General features: G+C 38.6%; 1 protein-coding gene across 9 annotated transcripts in view; it reads left to right on the forward strand.

Annotated features, from left to right (window-relative positions):
• pcbp3 (poly(rC) binding protein 3) overlaps positions 1–18,492 on the forward strand; it is a 98,389-nt gene that overhangs the window by 61,217 nt on the left and 18,680 nt on the right. For 5 of the 9 annotated variants that reach the window (XM_080901963.1, XM_080901962.1, XM_080901967.1 and 2 more), the window contains exons 6-10: positions 11,583–11,742; positions 15,529–15,552; positions 15,632–15,664; positions 15,861–15,992; positions 16,628–16,759. In XM_080901963.1, the coding sequence (XP_080758089.1) occupies positions 11,668–11,742; positions 15,529–15,552; positions 15,632–15,664; positions 15,861–15,992; positions 16,628–16,759 (396 nt within the window). In that variant the 5' untranslated portion in view covers positions 11,583–11,667. The remainder of the gene's footprint in view (positions 1–11,582; positions 11,743–15,528; positions 15,553–15,631; positions 15,665–15,860; positions 15,993–16,627; positions 16,760–18,492) is intronic. The other 4 variants (XM_080901965.1, XM_080901969.1, XM_080901966.1 and 1 more) reach the window with 1 other exon arrangement.

The raw sequence follows: 18,492 nt of genomic DNA on the forward strand, positions 1-18,492 counted from the left end.
AATGACAGCAATATCAGGAAGAAGGAACACGAGAAGCTGGAGAAATACCAAGGGCTCAGAGAAGAGCTCGAGAGGATGTGGAGGGTGAAGGTAACGGTGGTCCCCGTGGTAATCGGAGCACTAGGTGCGGTGACTCCCAAGCTAGGCGAGTGGCTCCAGCAGATCCCGGGAACAACATCGGAGATCTCTGTCCAGAAGAGCGCAGTCCTGGGAACAGCTAAGATACTGCGCAGGACCCTCAAGCTCCCAGGCCTCTGGTAGAGGACCCGAGCTTGAAGGATAAACCGCCCGCAGGGGCGTGCTGGGTGTTTTTTTTTATATATATATATATATATATATATATATATATTTTTTTTTTTTTTTATTTATTTTTTTTTTTAAACACATCACACTCTTTACCCATATGGAAAAGATATATATAAATCTTATAAAGTTTGTATCTGTCTTGTGTGAAACTTGTATGAAAAGCATACAAGAGTAAAAACAGATATAAGATCCCTTGAAAAATTATATAATGAAACTTGTATGTTTTGGATACTTACTAAAACAATATATGAAAGTAATGTGAAAGTGGCCACTTTCATGAGTTAAGTCATATAAGTTTTTACTATTTCTTTTCCATATGGGTATGTTTGAACCACAGGAGGCAAAAACACTAAGTGATTTCTAAAATACTAAGGGTCGCTTTTCAAAGAGCCTTTTAGTATAGTTACTGACCAAACTGTTTGGGTGAATGTGATTATAAGATTACTGCATGTGATTTATAGAGAGTATTTTCATGAAACTGGATAATCAGAAACTTCTGCTTTCGTTTTAGTAAATGCTTATAAAACAGGCATCACATTTATTTTAATACAAAAAAGTGTATCTCACCAATTTGGTTAAACATTTTACTGTAACTTTTCCTGTTATAGTCCTGAGTTATTTTTGTTCCCAATTCCGTCTGTCCTTGTAGACACAATAAACAGACATCAACAAAGATCAGATGGCATTCAACTCACACTCGTTTATCACCAAAGACAACTATCATTTAGAAATCATGATGATTTGTGTTGGATGTTCGACGCTGGAAAATAAAGATACAAATTTAATTTAAAGTAACTGGAAATATCAAGGAATTGAGCAGCATATTTATTTATAGGACTATTTATGGTTATATAATACCATCAATAGCCTTTACCAAAATAGTTTTTTAACCTTTTTATATAGCTTACAGTTCAGTCTCTGTTTTCGGTTGAACATGCTCCATGATTGTTAAAACAGGACAGAAACGATCAGGGCTTTATTATAAATATACACTGAATACAAAACCCATTTGCTATACGGATTTAATCAAGCTTATAGAGTGCAAATTCTAAGAAACACCATTTAAACACCACAAAAAGTTATATTATGACTAATATAACTTTAAAGTATCTGAGATTACGAAACATTTTAATTAGTACAATTCTACAGTATCATATATATTTCTGCATGCAAGTGTCTGTGTGCACATGTAAATAAATAAATTAGGCCTTTAGAGTTTTTCTGTCAAGCTATCATTTTTCCATCCGACATGTTGTTTATAAAATCTTGAGTAATTTCTTTTTTCCCCCCATGACGTCCTCTACGCATTCCTTCATTTACTTTCAAAAAGCTTCCACTTTAAAAATCTGCAGCATTCAAGCATTCAAGCATTCAAGCTTGTATTTTGTTAATTACAGTAGTTGTGGATTAATAACTCAGTGTCATCTGAAAAGAGGCTTTTAGCTGTGCAGTTACTTTGAAGTTAAAACTATAAGAAGAGCAATAAACTGAACAAAACACAAAAACAAAACAATATGTTAAAGGTTTATGCCCATTTAAGGTCTCACAACTCATGATTTACTTTGTGGTTTTTCATTTGAGAGGTTATCATTTTTGATTTGGACGTCATTTGTCTTTCAACTGAACTATGATTCATATTATGAAAGCAGCTCCAAAAGCCTGCCTGTTAGCGTCATTGAAAATGGTGCACTTGCTTTAACTGGATGATGGGTTGATTGTTCCTTTGTGTTAAATCTAATCTAAATTTATTCGTAAAGCATCATTTCATAAAGAGGTGGTTCAAGGTGTGTTCTTGCAGTCCTTAAAAATTAACACAAGGTCTATTTACTTTGCTTTTTAAAAAGACTGTGATTGGTGCACTGATGATAAATGCTATCTCACTTCACTTTGAAAAACCCTAGAACAGGGGTAGGCAACTCCAGGCCTCAAGTGCCGGTGTCCTGCAGGTTTTAGATGTGTCCTTGATCCAACACAGCCGACTCAAATGGCTAAATTACCTCCTCAACGTGTCTTGAAGTTCTCCCGAGGCCTGGGAATGAACTAATGATTTGATTCAGGTGTGATGACATAGGGTGATGTCTAAAACCTGCAGGGCACCGGCACTTGAGGCCTGTAGTTGCCTACCCTGCCCTAGAACATGTAGAACTACCAGGTGACCCAAGCGGTCTAATAGGTGTGTGTACTGAAAGCATGTTTGGTACGTATTAAAAAAAAAAAAAAAAAGCACTTGTTATGTTTGAAATGTTTGTTTGTCAGCAGGTGACAGCCTTTTGATAATTTTCTATACAGTGGAGGTAGTAATTATTTGATCCCCTGCTGAATTTCTAAGTTTGCTGTATGTTTGAGTATGTTTCATCGGGAAATCTACGACTAAACTGACGTGCACCTCCAGAGAAATGAACGCAGCCCGCAGCTATTGTGGTTGTCCTGTTTCACCTGATTCCTCCTGTGCATTTTTTACTACTTTTTCACCCGAGTTTTTGAATTTATGAGCGAGGCACTTGCAATCGTTGCCTTAATATAATGAATAACAATCATAGCATCAATTTCTGCATAAATGTCTGCAAGCTCTTGGAGCGAGATTGGTGCAACTGTCAGAGAGGATGTTAGGGGCTGTATAATGTATAGATGTAACCATGTATCTTGGATAAAAACTAAAGAATGCTCACTTACAAAGAAATGCACAAAGTTACAAACTGTGGACACTGTGGAGCAAAATAAACAAAAAAACACTATAAAACATATAGCCTTCTTACTTTTAATTCTAAATATATTATGCAAAACGTGTAAAAGACAACCTCAACTGGCTTTCTTTAACAGACATTATGCTGAGTAAAGCTAGCTATCCATATAGCATGACAGTCTGTTAAAACTGTGCACAACCTGTGACTACCTTTCACAATAACAAGAGACAGAAGCTGAAGAAAAGAGAGCAGAGACGGACCAGAATAAACTAAATAAAGTGACCAAGTGAGAGCTGTGTAGAGGGATTTTACATGCATGAAAGTATGAAAAAAATGAAAGACCTAGGCCATAAACCCATGAGGAAACCATTTACTGAGCTAGGGCAAAGGTCTGTTTTCCCAGAGGCCTCTATAGGAGCATGGACGTTTCCCCATCATAGCCAATCAAATAAATCCTGGCTTAAGGCACTTCCATACTGGCTTCTCTTTTCAGACACGAAAGCTAAAACTAGCTGTCAAACTGTAAGTGTTTTTGCAGCTCTGTGCAGGCCAGTCTTAATAGTGACTAATCAAATGAGTCATAAGTTGATTTTGTTTGAAAATAATGTCAACGTCTAAATAAAAAGCATAAAAAACAATGTTAAACACTGTTCCACAGGCCCATGGTAAATATTAAGACCACACAATTTGCCGTTTTGGGTGTGTGGTCTATTTAATTTTTTTCCAATGACAGCAAATTTATTTGTATTATATATACTCCTGAGAGAAGAATGAGGTATTATAAACTCATTCTAAGAGCCCACTTATCCAAAAACAATATTAATACTATAATAACACGAAACATCAGAATGCAATGACAAAAATCTATTAGAACCTACACATCACTTTGGTTTTCTCTCAGATATCTTGATTACAACTGTTCCTACACTAGCTGCCTCTGAGCTGCAAGGACAAGAGCAGGATTTCACCTTCCCCCTCAACTGAAAAGTGAAACATGTGCCATCATAGCCTAGGGAGAAGTGATATTGTTTTAAAAATGCACATATTTGCAGACGCTCTGCAGAAACATATTCCTAGCATTGTAGAGTGTATATTACTTGCTTACAGAAGAGTTCAAGCTGTCTCTTCTGTACACTTAGGGAATCATGACTTGAATTCAGTAATGCCAATGTCATAGCATGTCATATTTTCAGGAAGTCAGGGAAATTGTCAGGAACCCTTTCCTTCCTGACATCTGAGCAGTGTTTGGGAGGGAGGAGTCATTACACCAAACAGGAGTAGAATGGTGCCTTAATGCACTGGATTGAGTTGAATAATGTATACAAAAACATTCAAGGTGTTTCCAGTGGATTTTTGTCACTATTTTATGAAGGAAGTCTACTGGCCTCATAAAATTATTAACTATTTTTTAATGCTAGCTAAGATACAGCAGTTACATTTACTCCCTGAACATTAGTCTTCATCCGTCCTATGTACTGATTCTTGAAACGGAGTCTCGCACTACAGACCCCAGTCACATATTTTTACACTTCAAATTTGTTTAGTAAGTTACTAAATTTGGTCTCGTCACTCTCTAGTTTCTGTTCTGTCATTGTCTCTCTTTGCCCTCTTCCACTGGTACCTACTCGGGTTTGGCACTGCTCAGCTTATAGGGTTTTCTATTAGGTAGTAGTACATGGTGCCAGATACTTTTTTAGTACCTACTTGGCCAGGATTACAAGTGAATCTGAGGCAATCTGAAAATGTGGCATCAACAGATTGCATGCTACCAATTGGCTAGTCAGTGGGTCACTCAGGGAGCCATGATGGCGTCTTCTTCATGAAAATCCAAACCGCTAGTTTTTAAACTCGGCAATAAGGGAAATGGCTACACAAAAAACAGTCTGTCAAAAAGCCATACACAGAGCAGCAGGTAAACTACTGGCTTAAGTTTGGGAAAAGTTTATGGTTTAGGTTCAAACTAGAATTAACCTTATAATAAACCGTAAAAACTAGTCTTTAGGTTTGACAGAAATAAATACAGAAAATTGGCATGATAAGATCTTTCCCCCCATTTTCACCCATCCTAAGTTTACATTCTGCTTGACTCTGTTCAGATCGCGTGTTTTCTGTTTATACTGTTCCTAACATGTGTGCAGCCTCCTAGTGGACAAACTACGCAATGTCAAAACCCAACATATGTATGGTGTTTCTCTCATCTCTGCTTTTCTTTCCTTCATTTTCATTAATCATTATCGTTTATAAATGCTGATACTGATAGATTGCCAAATAGGTAATAGCAGCCAATAACACTGACCTGCCAGTAAATCAGTCAGGCTGTACATTACTTCATTCTTTGTTATGAGACTGCGCTGAATGAACAGTTTCCCATAGCTGCCAAATACTCTTTGTTTTGATAATGCAGTGCTTGCCCTACAGCTTACTGCTTTGGGTGAGAGATGTTACTGCGTTATTTTTTGCGGAGTTTCATTTCAACAGCAGCTAGTTTTTTTCCTCAAGTGTTACTCCATCTCTGCAGCAGAAATGCCACGAGGGTTAAAGCCTGTGTTCATCTGTGTTTGCTGCGTGGCTGTGCTGTAAATGAGCAGCAGAGCTGTTTTTGCTCTAGCCAAGACTAGCTTCCCTGTCATCGGATGTACAGATGTTTGAGGTTGTTCACCACCAGTCCATCTTTTAGATTTTAGACTAATTAACCCTTGCTGGAAAACTTGAAACTGGGGTGTTATTAACTCAGTTAATTTTGCCTTCCCTTCTGCAACTGTGCCACATGCTCTGTTCCACCACTTTCCCCTTCACACATATGCACACAGTGACAGCCATGAATAGAAGTCAGGCGACAGAATGAAATTACATTTAGTAGAGATGCTCAAAGAAGTTAAAAGAAAAAGTTTCTATAGTCCTAACTGAGAGGCTGGTTTAGTCAAAATTTAAATTGACAGGTAAGCCAATCCCCAAGAACATCCCTCGAACAAACTGTGCTATAGCAGTTTAGAAAGAAGAAGACAACAGGCGCAGAGGAAGCAGGAGAAACTGATGTTTTAAAAACAGCAAGACTGATATGTGAACAGTTTACTATGGGGTCCGATTCACATGTGGACAATTATGTGACACATGATGCTTGTTAACACCTTTGCTGCCACACGCTGTCTGACACCTCTTGACAAAGGCACCGTGATCATTAGACCCGGAGCAAGATGAACACATTTGTGAGCATTTTTCTTTTTGTACCTTTATTTACACGTCAACACGGTATGTTTTTTTGTTCACAGCTCTCTAGGTGTTGCCAACTGGTTAGGGGGAAAAAACAAAACAAAAAAAAAAACAGCATCACTACGAGGTGCAAAAAGCACAAAGCCCAACGCACCATGTTGGCAGTTTTGTCTGACTCATTTGTTCTAACACCACAAAATATCACTCTGCAGTTGACCCTGTTTCTCATAGCAACACGTGAAACAGTCATGATAACGTCGTCTAAGTGTTTGTGCTCATGGATATGAATCCTCTCAGTAGTCAGCACACCTGTTAAGCAAATTTATTTGTGTTGATACATTTTATTATCATCAGCAGGGACACATCACTCTGGCAAACAGCAAAACAGAGCTTTAAAAGAATTTGCAACTTCTGTTTTTAAAAAGAAAATCCAAAAACATTAAGTCGTTTTTAATGAGAAATACCACATTTCAAATTACTGTACCAGCCACATGCATATAGAGGCACATGCTACTAGCAGGTAGCCCTTTGTGCAGCTCTCTGGCTGTGAAACCCCAGGCAAGACCCACATTAGTAGTTACTTGAGTCAGGAAAGGGCAAAGCAAGAAATGCAGTATGAGGAGACAGACCTGGACACCCTACTGATAAACACATGTTTGCTGAAGGTTCCTCTGACTGCACGGAAGCAGGGTAACCCAAAATCCTGCAATGGGACTGTATTGCAGGAAAACTAACAGACAAGCCTACAAGGTTCTGAGCAGGTGTTCACATAACTGCCCATTTATAACGCATCAAAAACTGCACCTGCATTTTACATTAGGTGGGCCTCAAGAAGCCTTGAAAGAGGTATAATAGTAATGACTAATACTCTGTGACGTCACTTAGGATAGATGAGGCATCTCACTACCAAGCAGTAACAACCCAGGGGGGAAATGCAGGGGAACCTGTCTCAGACAAGGTCCCTGTTAGGACAAGAGGCAAGGCTGTAGGACAGAAAAACTAACCATGCCAGTGCAATGGCTGGGCCTGGCTCTTACCACTTATTTCACAACTTTGTGAAATATTCATAATAAACTAATTCTAGTTTCAAAATGCTGTAAAATTATAAACTTACCAGAACATTTTAACTGAAACATCTGTTACCTGTCCTGTACAAGAAGTGATCTCATCTACTTTGATTTTTATTTTAAGATGTGTGACTGGAGGTTTTAAAGAACCCAAAGCAAATCATAACATCTCCCATGCAAGGAGAGGAAGGATACCACAAACACCTTGAATGTGATCAAAAATATCTGATAAACTCAGAATAAAATTTAACACACAACTAAAACTACAACTACTGAAACACTTAAAAGTTATGTTTACAAGGAAGTGCCAACAAACGGACTTACATTTGTCAACCAAAAAAACCCGAAAACGCTATATATCTATAGTTTATAGTTCTAGTTTATTTATTTATATAGCACATTTAATTACAACAGTACGTTGACCAAAGTGCTGTACAAGAATACAAAATACCTAGTAAAATAACTTTGTAGACATTTGTGGTTGTATAATACATTATACAACATCTCAAAACCAAACCATGTTTGTAAATATATAAAGTCCTTTCTACCTATGCAAGAAAGACATTTACACCTTTAAAATGAAAGAAATAACCCGCACAAAGACAAGAAATGTACAATGTATACATAAAGGCAGGTAGGGGGGTTTGCTTTTATAGAGGAATGATTGTAAACTATAAGAGAAAACACAATTTAAAAAGTGCTTTGCTGTGTTTACAAGTAAAACTTTAGCGGCAAACAGTCAGTCAACACACACGAGGTTGTATATAACACGGAGAATGTAATTACCAAACTGAAAACAGCAGAGGTGGATTGTTTTACTCACGGCATTCAGATGAAGGTCATTCTCTTTGTCCGGGAGAATTACTTGAAGCCCATATTAGTTCATTTTCCTGTTGGCTCTGTCTGGGCTCGTCTCGGCCTTCACTCTGTGCCGTTAGCGTGGTTAGCTAGCTGACAGCATTAGCAGCACACTTGATAGTAGTGTGAGTCAGTGTGACGTTGAAGTTGTTGCCTTTAGTTCACTTTGTCGGGGTTTACTACAGCTTCACAATGGCTTCACGTACATTTAGAAGTTTATTATTAAAGGACTGAATCTTACAATCTGGCTGTCTCCATGCAAACCTTTTTGAACACCTTCCTTGATTTTGCAAAGCTGCTACAGCTCCAGCACAACCTCAGCACACCTGTGGGCAACTCTTTTCCCAGAGGGCCATGCTGGCTAATAAACATTAAGAGAAAGACCCCATTATTTCAACTTTTTTCTTATGAATCTGATATATAATCTCTAAATTTGGTGAAGTTATCCTTTCCCTTTCTAAAAGTGCAAATTATTACTTGTTAATTGGTGCTCAGAGGTTCCCAAGGTGCTTGGCAGGTAGTTTCTTCTACCTGTCTTGCAGAACCTGCCACCTCCCCCCCCAGGTTCTTGTGCCTCCACTTCTATTACATCTCATTAATCTTGTGCTGTGCTGAACTCCTGTTTTTTTCTGAATATATATTAATCTGAAATTAGACCACCTTTAGCCACAGCAGTTTAATTCATTGCATATCACAGGAGTATCTATAGATGTGCCACACTTACACCTGCATTCCATAGTTATGCAAAAATTAATGATAAATCCCACTTTTCTGTAGCACAAGTAGGCACAAATATTGGTAGGCTACAACAAAGCAATCTTTATTTCCAAAGATGTATAACAAAAAACAAAAATAACTGACTGGTGTAAGTGTGTTGCATAAAAACAAATTTTGCATTAAAATAATATTTTAATTGATTAACCATAAAGAGTATTTTTGTTTATTAAAATATGAACTTTGTTTTCAGTGTACCAGATGGTCATCAGTGCTATTTTTTGGATATAATGAAATATCCATTCTTAACTGATGATCTGACCTGGGGTGGCCTGAAGCTTATCCCAGCTGCCACTGTGCAAGGAAAGGCAGGGTGCACCCACATCACCAGTCAGTCATCGGGCTAACACACTCTAATGAGCATGTTTTTGGACTGCTAGGGACTTGTCTTTATTGGATCCCTGTTAAATAATTAAATTCCATTTAAAATGTTTTTGCTTACATATGAGGTCTAAAATGATGAGGTAACTCTGGACCATGTTTATATCAATCAAATTATATTCCTGTCTCATGTCTGTGCCTACCAATCATCCCTCAGCCCTTTGTTTAAAAGCAGTAAAGTTTAGGGATGAGTGTTTCTCGTGGGAAACACAACACATCTGATTGTTTCAGTGGGTTCTAAGCTAGACATATTTTTGGTTCGTGGATGTGATCACTTCAAGGTCCACAGTCTTACTGCTTCTTCTTGTAATAAACTAAACTTTTACCTTTGAACCACATAAAGCTCAATTTAAGCCCAGGTGGCTTGTCTGACCCGCAGCTGTGGGCCTGTTCATTGCACTGACATCAGGGCTTCCTGGTGACCAGACAAACCGCTCTTTGTGGCTGACTGTATGTGTGGGGTTACTTTCATGCTGCAGAATGAATTTAGAACCAATCTTATGCCTTCCTGGTGATGCAGAGTGATAGACAGGAATCTGCATTTAAAGTTGTCCCCTGCAGGTATATTTAAGTTGACCTCTAAAATGTAACTTACATATATCCAGTGTGGATATCAGTATCTGTGGGTTTTGCCCTCACTTCAGTGCAGTTAGCATGATTTATATTCCTTTTCTCACAATACTCAAACCAACCTCACTAACCAAAATGGGTGGGGAGGGCTGCTGTGCTAATTTTTATATATCTCCTCTTCGTCTTTGTTTTCATAGGATAATATTGTTCCATTTTCTTATATGAGCACAAAAAGTAAACAGTAGCCTAAGGTTGTGGCTGGCTGGAAATTAGAAGCTGTAGCCAAATGAGTCTCCACAAAAACGCAGAAAATAGAGATTGGAGAAGAATCCCCTGGGGCTGCTTGATAAAAATTTAAACCTCAAACTTGCAGGTAATGATAACAGCAGTAACTCAACAGGATGGGTGATTACATCAGATTGCAAACTGTATCTACAGAAAACTTAATATTGACATTTAGATGGTATTGTCTGAGTGAAATGACAATAGCCAAAGGGTTACAGAGCACCACACTAACCACGGGACAGTAGGAAATGTGAAACAGACTGGATTCAGGCTCTGCATCACATCACACATGATATATTGACATTCGTGTAACAAAGGTCATTCTAAACTTGGCAACAGTACAGAAACTTTTCCTTTACTCATTAAAGATTTCTTTGTTATAGACTTTACATAGACTTAACCAGAACACCAAGTCATTTCTTATAACTTTTTAAAACACAAAAAGCAGCTATGACTTTTTGGCACAGCCATCCAAGCATACAGACTGGTCTGTTTGCCTTTGCCTTAACAGCAAAGGCAGAGGAGAGCAAAGTAATTTGACTAACTGTAATAAGGGCACAGGAGGAAGACTTTAATGTCTGAGTCAGAGGAAAAAGCTTTTTAGCAGTGAAGACTCGGAGGATTCTGCAAGTCATCGTGCTGCACCTTCAAAGCAACATTACATATATACAGATAAGGCATTCCTGTAGTCCATGTATTCATTTATTCACCTAGTTTCATCTCAATGGCACGGTCCTCCGTCACAAATGTTGCAAATTATTTTATTCCTGTATTGGTCAGTCTGGTATTTCCAGTATATTCCTAGACAGTTCGTGAATAAGAGCTCAGAAGAATTTTCTCTCTCTCTTCTGATCTGGCCTGCAATTAAAAACAAAACAAGTGATTGCTTTGTTTTTGCGTTTGAATTTTTAACAGAGCAAATAAACGGGGGAAAAAAATACCTAGGGGGGAGCGGAATGTGATTACATTCGGTTATCTCTCGATCTTCTCAACACAATTACGTGTCATTCATGAAACAAATATTGAGCAGGCAGCTCATAAATGTGTTGCTTAGCCACGCTGTAGTCGAATGGGCTCTGCACTTTGGATTTTAAGCCTAAAGTCATCACTTATTTTTAATTTAGGCATTTGTGGTTAGTATACCCCAGAAAACAAGTGTGTTATTTGGTGCTGAAGATATGAGGAGTGTGCAGTGTCACAAACTAATGAACCACTGAACATTAGTTAAAATCGCTGAAAGCTTTATGTTGTGTCAAAGCAGTCTGTAGATTAATGGCTTTAGAAACTATTTTATGTGTCATACAGCAGAAATATGATTCCGTTACCGCATCTGCAGAAGCACCAAACTGCCTTCTTATAATAATTTAATGCAACTGGACGTTGATATCATCTGCTGGTTGTGAACACACCGACTGTGTTTGCTTATGTGTGATGTTGTGTTTTGTAGGTGACTGGCTGGCTGGAATACCACCGCACTCCTTCTCCTTCTGAGGACATCCTACTGCTGGACCACCAGTTTTTCCTCCCCCAGCATGGAGCCAACAAAAGTCCAGTCAGAGGGTGGCCTCAATGTCACCCTGACCATCCGCCTCCTCATGCATGGAAAAGTAAGTGAGCACAGTGATTGAGTGCTATATTGACTGTTAGGAAGCCTGAAAAGTGAGAGACATGCAGAGGGATTTATTTCTTCATTTCAAGATCCTTTCAGTGATGAATCAGGTGCCAGTTTTTACATGGCCTCTCTTCCTAAACCTTTCATCTGATTTTAATGAAGTTGTATTCAGATAAATTGGAATTGTACAAATTGTGCAATGAAATCAACTTTCAAATCGTTTCTCTATTTGTCCTGTTAACCTCAACTCTGACCTTAGATTTGACTGTCCTAGTAGCAGGACATCTGTAAATTAAAAAATTTAATTATATGTCACAACCTGCTGTAATTCATAGGACTTGCATCATAGTGGTGCCTTAAATTTTAAATAATTAAATTAAGTAAGTTGGTTTGTGGAGACATCTGTAGACGTATACCAAAACATCTATATGTCACAATATTCAGGATAGGTGATGAAAAAGAGAGAAATTACAAAATATTTTTAATTGTTTACCACACTTAGTTCCACTTTACTGTCAAGGTGTGTGCTGTGGCAGGCGGCAGGTAGGATGTAGGACCCAAACGCAGGACTTGTACATGGAATGAGAAAACTTTCCACAAAAATAAATTTCACAACAAACAAACCAAATCCTCAAATAAGAAAACTAAACTGGACTCTAGAAAATAAGAAACAAACCACGGACTGAGAACTAGAGCTTCTGCAGGAACACAAAGGCAGAAACACAACACTGTGAGGGCACAACATAACAAAGCACAAATGGAACACAGGGCTTAAATGCACAGTCAAGACAACGAGAGGATGGGGAACGGATGGGAACACATCTGGGACAAATGAGACATAACGAGACGAATGAAGCAAAGCAGAGTACATTGGCAAAGGACACAGACTGTCAAAGTAAAACAGGAAGCATGACACAGAGATACAGACTTGACACTGAGACATAGAAACATGACAGACTCTGGAACAGCGGGAACATGAAGCACAGAGACAAAAGTAACAAGACGTGGGACACAGGAAAGACATAAAGACAGAAAACTAAGACTAAGCATATAACACACAGAGAACAGAAACAGAACAGAAACCTAGAAACCAGGAACTGTAAATATAATACAAAACAGAAAACCATCATTCAAAGAGTATAACTTAACCCAAAAAACACAAACACTGGATCACCAGACCCAGTGCCTTGACATTTACTATTAGTTCTTTGTGACTAATATTCTCCATAAAGTACCAACAACAGTACAAAAATAAACAATTGTAGCCCACAGACAAGCGGTTCCATATACTATTGATACTGCTAACATGTAGACGTGGGTTTAAAAAGCTCCTACTAACTCCTACTAAACTCCGCCTACTAACCAACAGGGGCTAAAAAGAATCCTGCTAACGTGAACTACCGAAAGCCACTAAATGGTAAACAAAAAAAGTACTTTAAATGTTAAAAAGTAGAGAACTATTGTATATTAGCATCCTGGAGGCCTAGGGGTTGAAGGTATTGAGTAGCATCAACATTCAAGTCCAGATAGCCATCTTTGTTGTTTGTAATTAGCAGTCTCCTTCCTCCCTCAGTTCCGTCCATCCATCTACTTGTCTAATAAAGGCCCAAAGTGCTTGAAAAATGACTGGTGGGCATTGAGTTTGAAAGATGCTTAGGAAGTGCCAATAAAATCTGCAATTTGTCCCATTATGGAAACCGTTAGAGCCAACAATAGCTTTGCTTTGACAACAGTCTAGATCAGCTTGAATGAAAGTACAACAGCAGCATATGCTGTTTCCACTTACTGTACACAGCATTAACTCATATTATGTAAGATCAACAAAATAAGCTAATGGCAGCAGATGTATTTTGCCTTCCCACACCAAAGTCCAGCTTTGCTCTACTTTTACCTTTCTTTACTGTGGGGTTATGTAAGCAAGCTTCACTGAGGTTCAAAGGCCTTTGGAGACTTCAGGCCTTTAAGACTGAAAATCTCCTGCTGTGTGTTTCTCTGCTGCTGACTCAGCTCAGCGTGTTCTTGTTCGCCCTTAGTATTTTCAGATTTCCCAGGGCATGGTGTATAATGTATTAATGGGCACCAACTTTTTAGCAGTTCTTATTTTTTTAGACACATGTGTACCATCCTCACTCCTTTCTACTCTTTAAGTGGCCATCAGAATTAGTTTGTGTTCACCTGGTTTTATAAAGAATTCTGTATTATCATGGCTCTTGCTTTCCATCCCCCACCTCTTGTGCTTTACTTTGTAAATAATATCTGTATGCAACGACCATTACTTTCTTGTCAGTGTAGAGTTTGTAAAAAAGCAGATTTCTTCTTGTCTAGAACTGTATGAACGTTACATAACAGCAGCTCAGTTACAAGTTTGCTTCAAGCTAGGCAGCTAAAACCCGCAGCACACATGCGTAGCTGATAATGCTGGTAGATTCTGCAGGACAAAGAATGAAGCTCACATCTTCTCCTTGCCTGGTGTGCCAAGCAGCCTGTGAATGGCCGTGCAGGTCAGCCTGCATGACTGCTCATGTAATCGCTTTAAAAGCCAGTGACCCTGTGACTGTTTGAATAACCCCACATCCTGGCAGGGACATAACCACAGCAGCCACAAGGGAGGATTTTGGCAGGATTACCCACGTCCTTTCTCCACAGCAGTGAAGCCCTCAAATTGAGAAACCATTGGGTTACATTGGGTATTGGAGCATTTTCATCATTATCTATTGAGGGCAGGCAACCCTCCAGCATCCTGTTACACTTTCAAATGACTTTTTTCCCCTTTTGTGATGCCCAGAAAAGAGTTTTTGGTAGGCTCATCTCTGTGTCCCTGAAGCTGGAGTGGAGTGGCACAGGTGCCATTCTCCTTTCTCCCTCTGAGAAGAAGTTTATATGAGTATAAGTCATTCAAGAAGCTTGCACCTCAGCCATGTTTGCAATTCCAGGCAGTTATTACGAGATAACGTGACCAAACACACATCTAAAAGAATTGGAAGAGACATCAAATGTATTTCAGTTGTTAGTGGGACAATACAGGAAGACAGATAAAGAATCACCCCTCAAATATGATTAAAAAAAGGCTTTGATGATGAGCAGGTGACTTAGCCTGAAAATATGGTTTAAACCTTTTTCCCCTGCAGGTTATACTTGTATTAAATGTAGGAAAAGTTCCACTTCATTACAACCACATGAATGAATGCAATTGTAATTTGATTTACTTTAAGAAGAAAAAACAATATAGTTAATGAAACAGGGCTGGATGGGTAATCTACTGCACTTCTGGGACAATGAGTCAATGCAACGGCCCTACAAGCACAGACAGCAGCTCATTGGTTCATTTGGTTTAGAGCTGGCACTGACCATTACAACTGAAACTTGTTATGTTTATGAGTATATTGTCAGAAAGTTAGTTTTGGAGTGTAATTTAATGTAGCACTTGATAAATATAAATGATTCTTATAGGGTAGAACCTGGCGCTGTGAACTGCAACTACCTGCAGCTTTAACGTCACAGTAGACGTAACCCTCACACTTTCTGAGGAGAGGTCGGGGAGTGTTGACGCTTGCAGCCAGCGCTGCCTCTGTGCCCTTTACCAGCTGCGCCACACCAAACCCATAAAGAGTGATTCAACAAGCATGGAAAGTCTGACCCTGAACATGCCTGTCTTCATGTCTTGGCACAGTTTTTACACCCTGTTCAGTAAAAAGAGAAGCAAACAATTAAAAAGTACACATTTAAACAAATAAATATGTTTATTTTCTTCACTTTTTCTTGTTGTGTTTTCATGTTACAGGAGGTTGGAAGTATAATTGGAAAGGTATGTATTTTCATACTCATTTTCATGATTATGGAAAGATTCTGATTCACTTTGATGTACAAATGTACTTTTTTTTCAGAAAGGAGAAACAGTAAAAAAGATGCGAGAAGAGGTGAGTTTGAATATAGAAAAAATTAGCAAAAATATTTATTACCCTCCCGCCCATTGCACCCCCCCCCCCAGCAAGTCACTAAAGATCACAATGAAATACCAGGCGAAGTTAACTTTGTAATGCATGATTCAAATTTGCTCAGGATCTGTTTGAATAATTAAGGTTTCTTATCACCGCCACTGAAAATGAAAAGTAGTTGCTGGTCTTCCAGAGTGGAGCGCGAATCAATATTTCTGAGGGCAACTGTCCAGAGAGGATTGTTACCATCACCGGACCAACGGACACCATCTTCAAGGCTTTTGCTATGATTGCCTACAAATTTGAAGAGGTATGATCAGTCTGTACACAATCAAAATGTACTCATTTTGTATTTCAATTCACCTTTTGCTCCTGTGGTAGTTCCAGACATTCAGCTTTCTTTATGTACACACAGTTTTCCTGCAAGCGTGGGTTTCTCGCTTTGAGATAAAGATCTGTCTGCAAACACAATCTCAGTGTTTGTATTTAGATAAAACCAAGCCAGACTCATATACATACATATATACAGTACACCTGCAAAGGGAACCTGTATCACTGAACAGTATGAGGTGAATTTTCAGCTATCTTTCTGCTGATGTTGTCTTTGATGTGTCTCCTCTTGCTAGTGCTGTGTAAGTACTGTGACTGGAACTTGTAAGAGGAGACTGACTGCTGAGTTCTCGGTGATCTGTGTAAAATGTGCCGTGCCAATAGGCTGGGTGTTTACAGGAGGGTGCATTCAGCGAGCGGAGGAGATGAAAATACTCAAGGAAAATTTAAAACAAGTGTGTTTTTGCAGGTCATTTTGCACCACCTTTGAAGTCTGGAAATTTATTTGGACATTCATTACTGAGACAGTTAACATCACGAATGTCTCGATGTCACATCAAGAAAACATTACCCTTACAAGATAAAATACTTGCTACTTTTGTTGTTGTTTTCCAGGACATAATCAATTCCATGAGCAACAGTCCAGCAACTAGCAAGCCTCCTGTCACCTTAAGGCTTGTTGTGCCAGCCAGCCAGTGTGGCTCCCTCATAGGGAAAGGAGGCTCCAAAATCAAAGAAATGAGAGAGGTGTGTGAAACATTTTTCTGAACGACCTAATTATGTTAATAATGTTTATCCTGTTTTTTAAAGACAAACAGAACATTTACAGACAAATAGTTTTATTTTACGAGCTTACATTCTTCATGAGTAAATAAATATTAGATATTTGAAAATTAATGAATAGTTTAACTAAACTGTGTCATTTTTCCTAAATAATTAACTGTAGGCTTGTTTTTACTTGATTATGTGTTACTTAATAAATTATTAATGAAATATCTGGAACGTTCAGCAGCAGTTATGACCCTGCAGCCACAGGACATTTAGCGAGTGCAGTTTTTTTTTTTTTTTTTTTTTAAATCAGGACAACATTTCAGGCCTTAATGCTAGAAAGCCTCAGAAGAGGAGATACAGTATGACAGGCAGCTGAGCAGGACTCAAAGTTTGGATGATGCCATCTTGCGGTATATACCTTCACAAGGCCATCATAGCACCATCTGCACAGTATCGCTATAAAAATTTGTTAAGACATGTCACTAAACCAGAAAATTGCCCACCCCCTGTTGCTGGTGCTTGAGGCAAAGTCAGTGCATTTTGTATTCTGGGTGGCAGGAACATTTATTTCAAAATTTGATGCGAAGCAGTCCGATAATTGTTGAGCTACTTCAGTCTGGATCAAAGTGTTGGACCGACCAAATACCACTGCTATCGCTAGAGCCACACTGCTAGTGTGTCTAAAAAATAAGTAAATAATAAATAAAATATCAACAACCCTTTAAAAATGCCAGGTGACAGTACAGGGAAGCATATGACATTTGCTGTTAACTCATTTGAATTGTCTGTGTGCTATACAGTTCCCTATGTACAAGCCAGACGTTTTGTGCAGGTCTAACTTTTAACTGTGTTTAATGGATTCTCTATTGCATTACAAAAACTGTCACGAGTCTTTAGATACAAAACTAATGTGATTTTAAACTCAGACGTCTTAATTGTGCTGTGGCTCGTCTGCTCTGTCTGAGCAGCAGGATTTTAATTACAGTCAACTGCCGTAGTGACACTCCTCAGTTTATCCACTGTCTGAAAAAGCACTGTTTTAGCGCCTCTCCCTGCTTTTAAGCAAAATTTCTTCTGATTGGCTTCCTTAAAAATCAGGTGGGCGGGGCTTCTGTGCTCACAGCCAGGCTATTTTAGGGACTTCTGCTCGCTGAGACGTCTTACATATCAAAGAATGGAAAACACTGAAAAACTGTGAAGCCTGAGCTTACTTTGATCCAGTGATTGATACTCAGATTAGTTTATATATGACAAAAAAAGCTATTATAAAAGTTTGAACCATTTTATGTATTTTACAGTTTTGGAAGTGCAAGTGTCATTAATTCACAGTCAGTATCATGAACACTAGCATTTAATAGCATATCAAAGCTACATTCCCAGTCATGATTTTATAGGTGGGTAGATTACAGCTGTTGTACATAAAGTTATCTCTGTACAGATTTGTGTTAGAAATAATTTGTGGAGAGAGATGTAAATTTTAACATCCAATTATCCAAAAATAGCAACTTTTTTGGCAGTGGTTTTAAAAGTGGTGCAATTAGAGATAATTATGAATAGCTGGTGGACACTAATGGTGGAGCAGTGCATCCAAAAAGTCTCCGAAATGCGTCAGCTGTAGTCTATGCTTGTTTCCCAGTGATGTAGCAGACACTACACAGTGGCTGAATGAGTGAGTGGGTGAAGTGTGGGAGGATGCATCATTATTGTCT

Source organism: Rhamphochromis sp. 'chilingali' (assembly GCF_963969265.1).
Source record: "Rhamphochromis sp. 'chilingali' genome assembly, chromosome: 14".
Taxonomy (NCBI): domain Eukaryota; kingdom Metazoa; phylum Chordata; class Actinopteri; order Cichliformes; family Cichlidae; genus Rhamphochromis; species Rhamphochromis sp. 'chilingali'.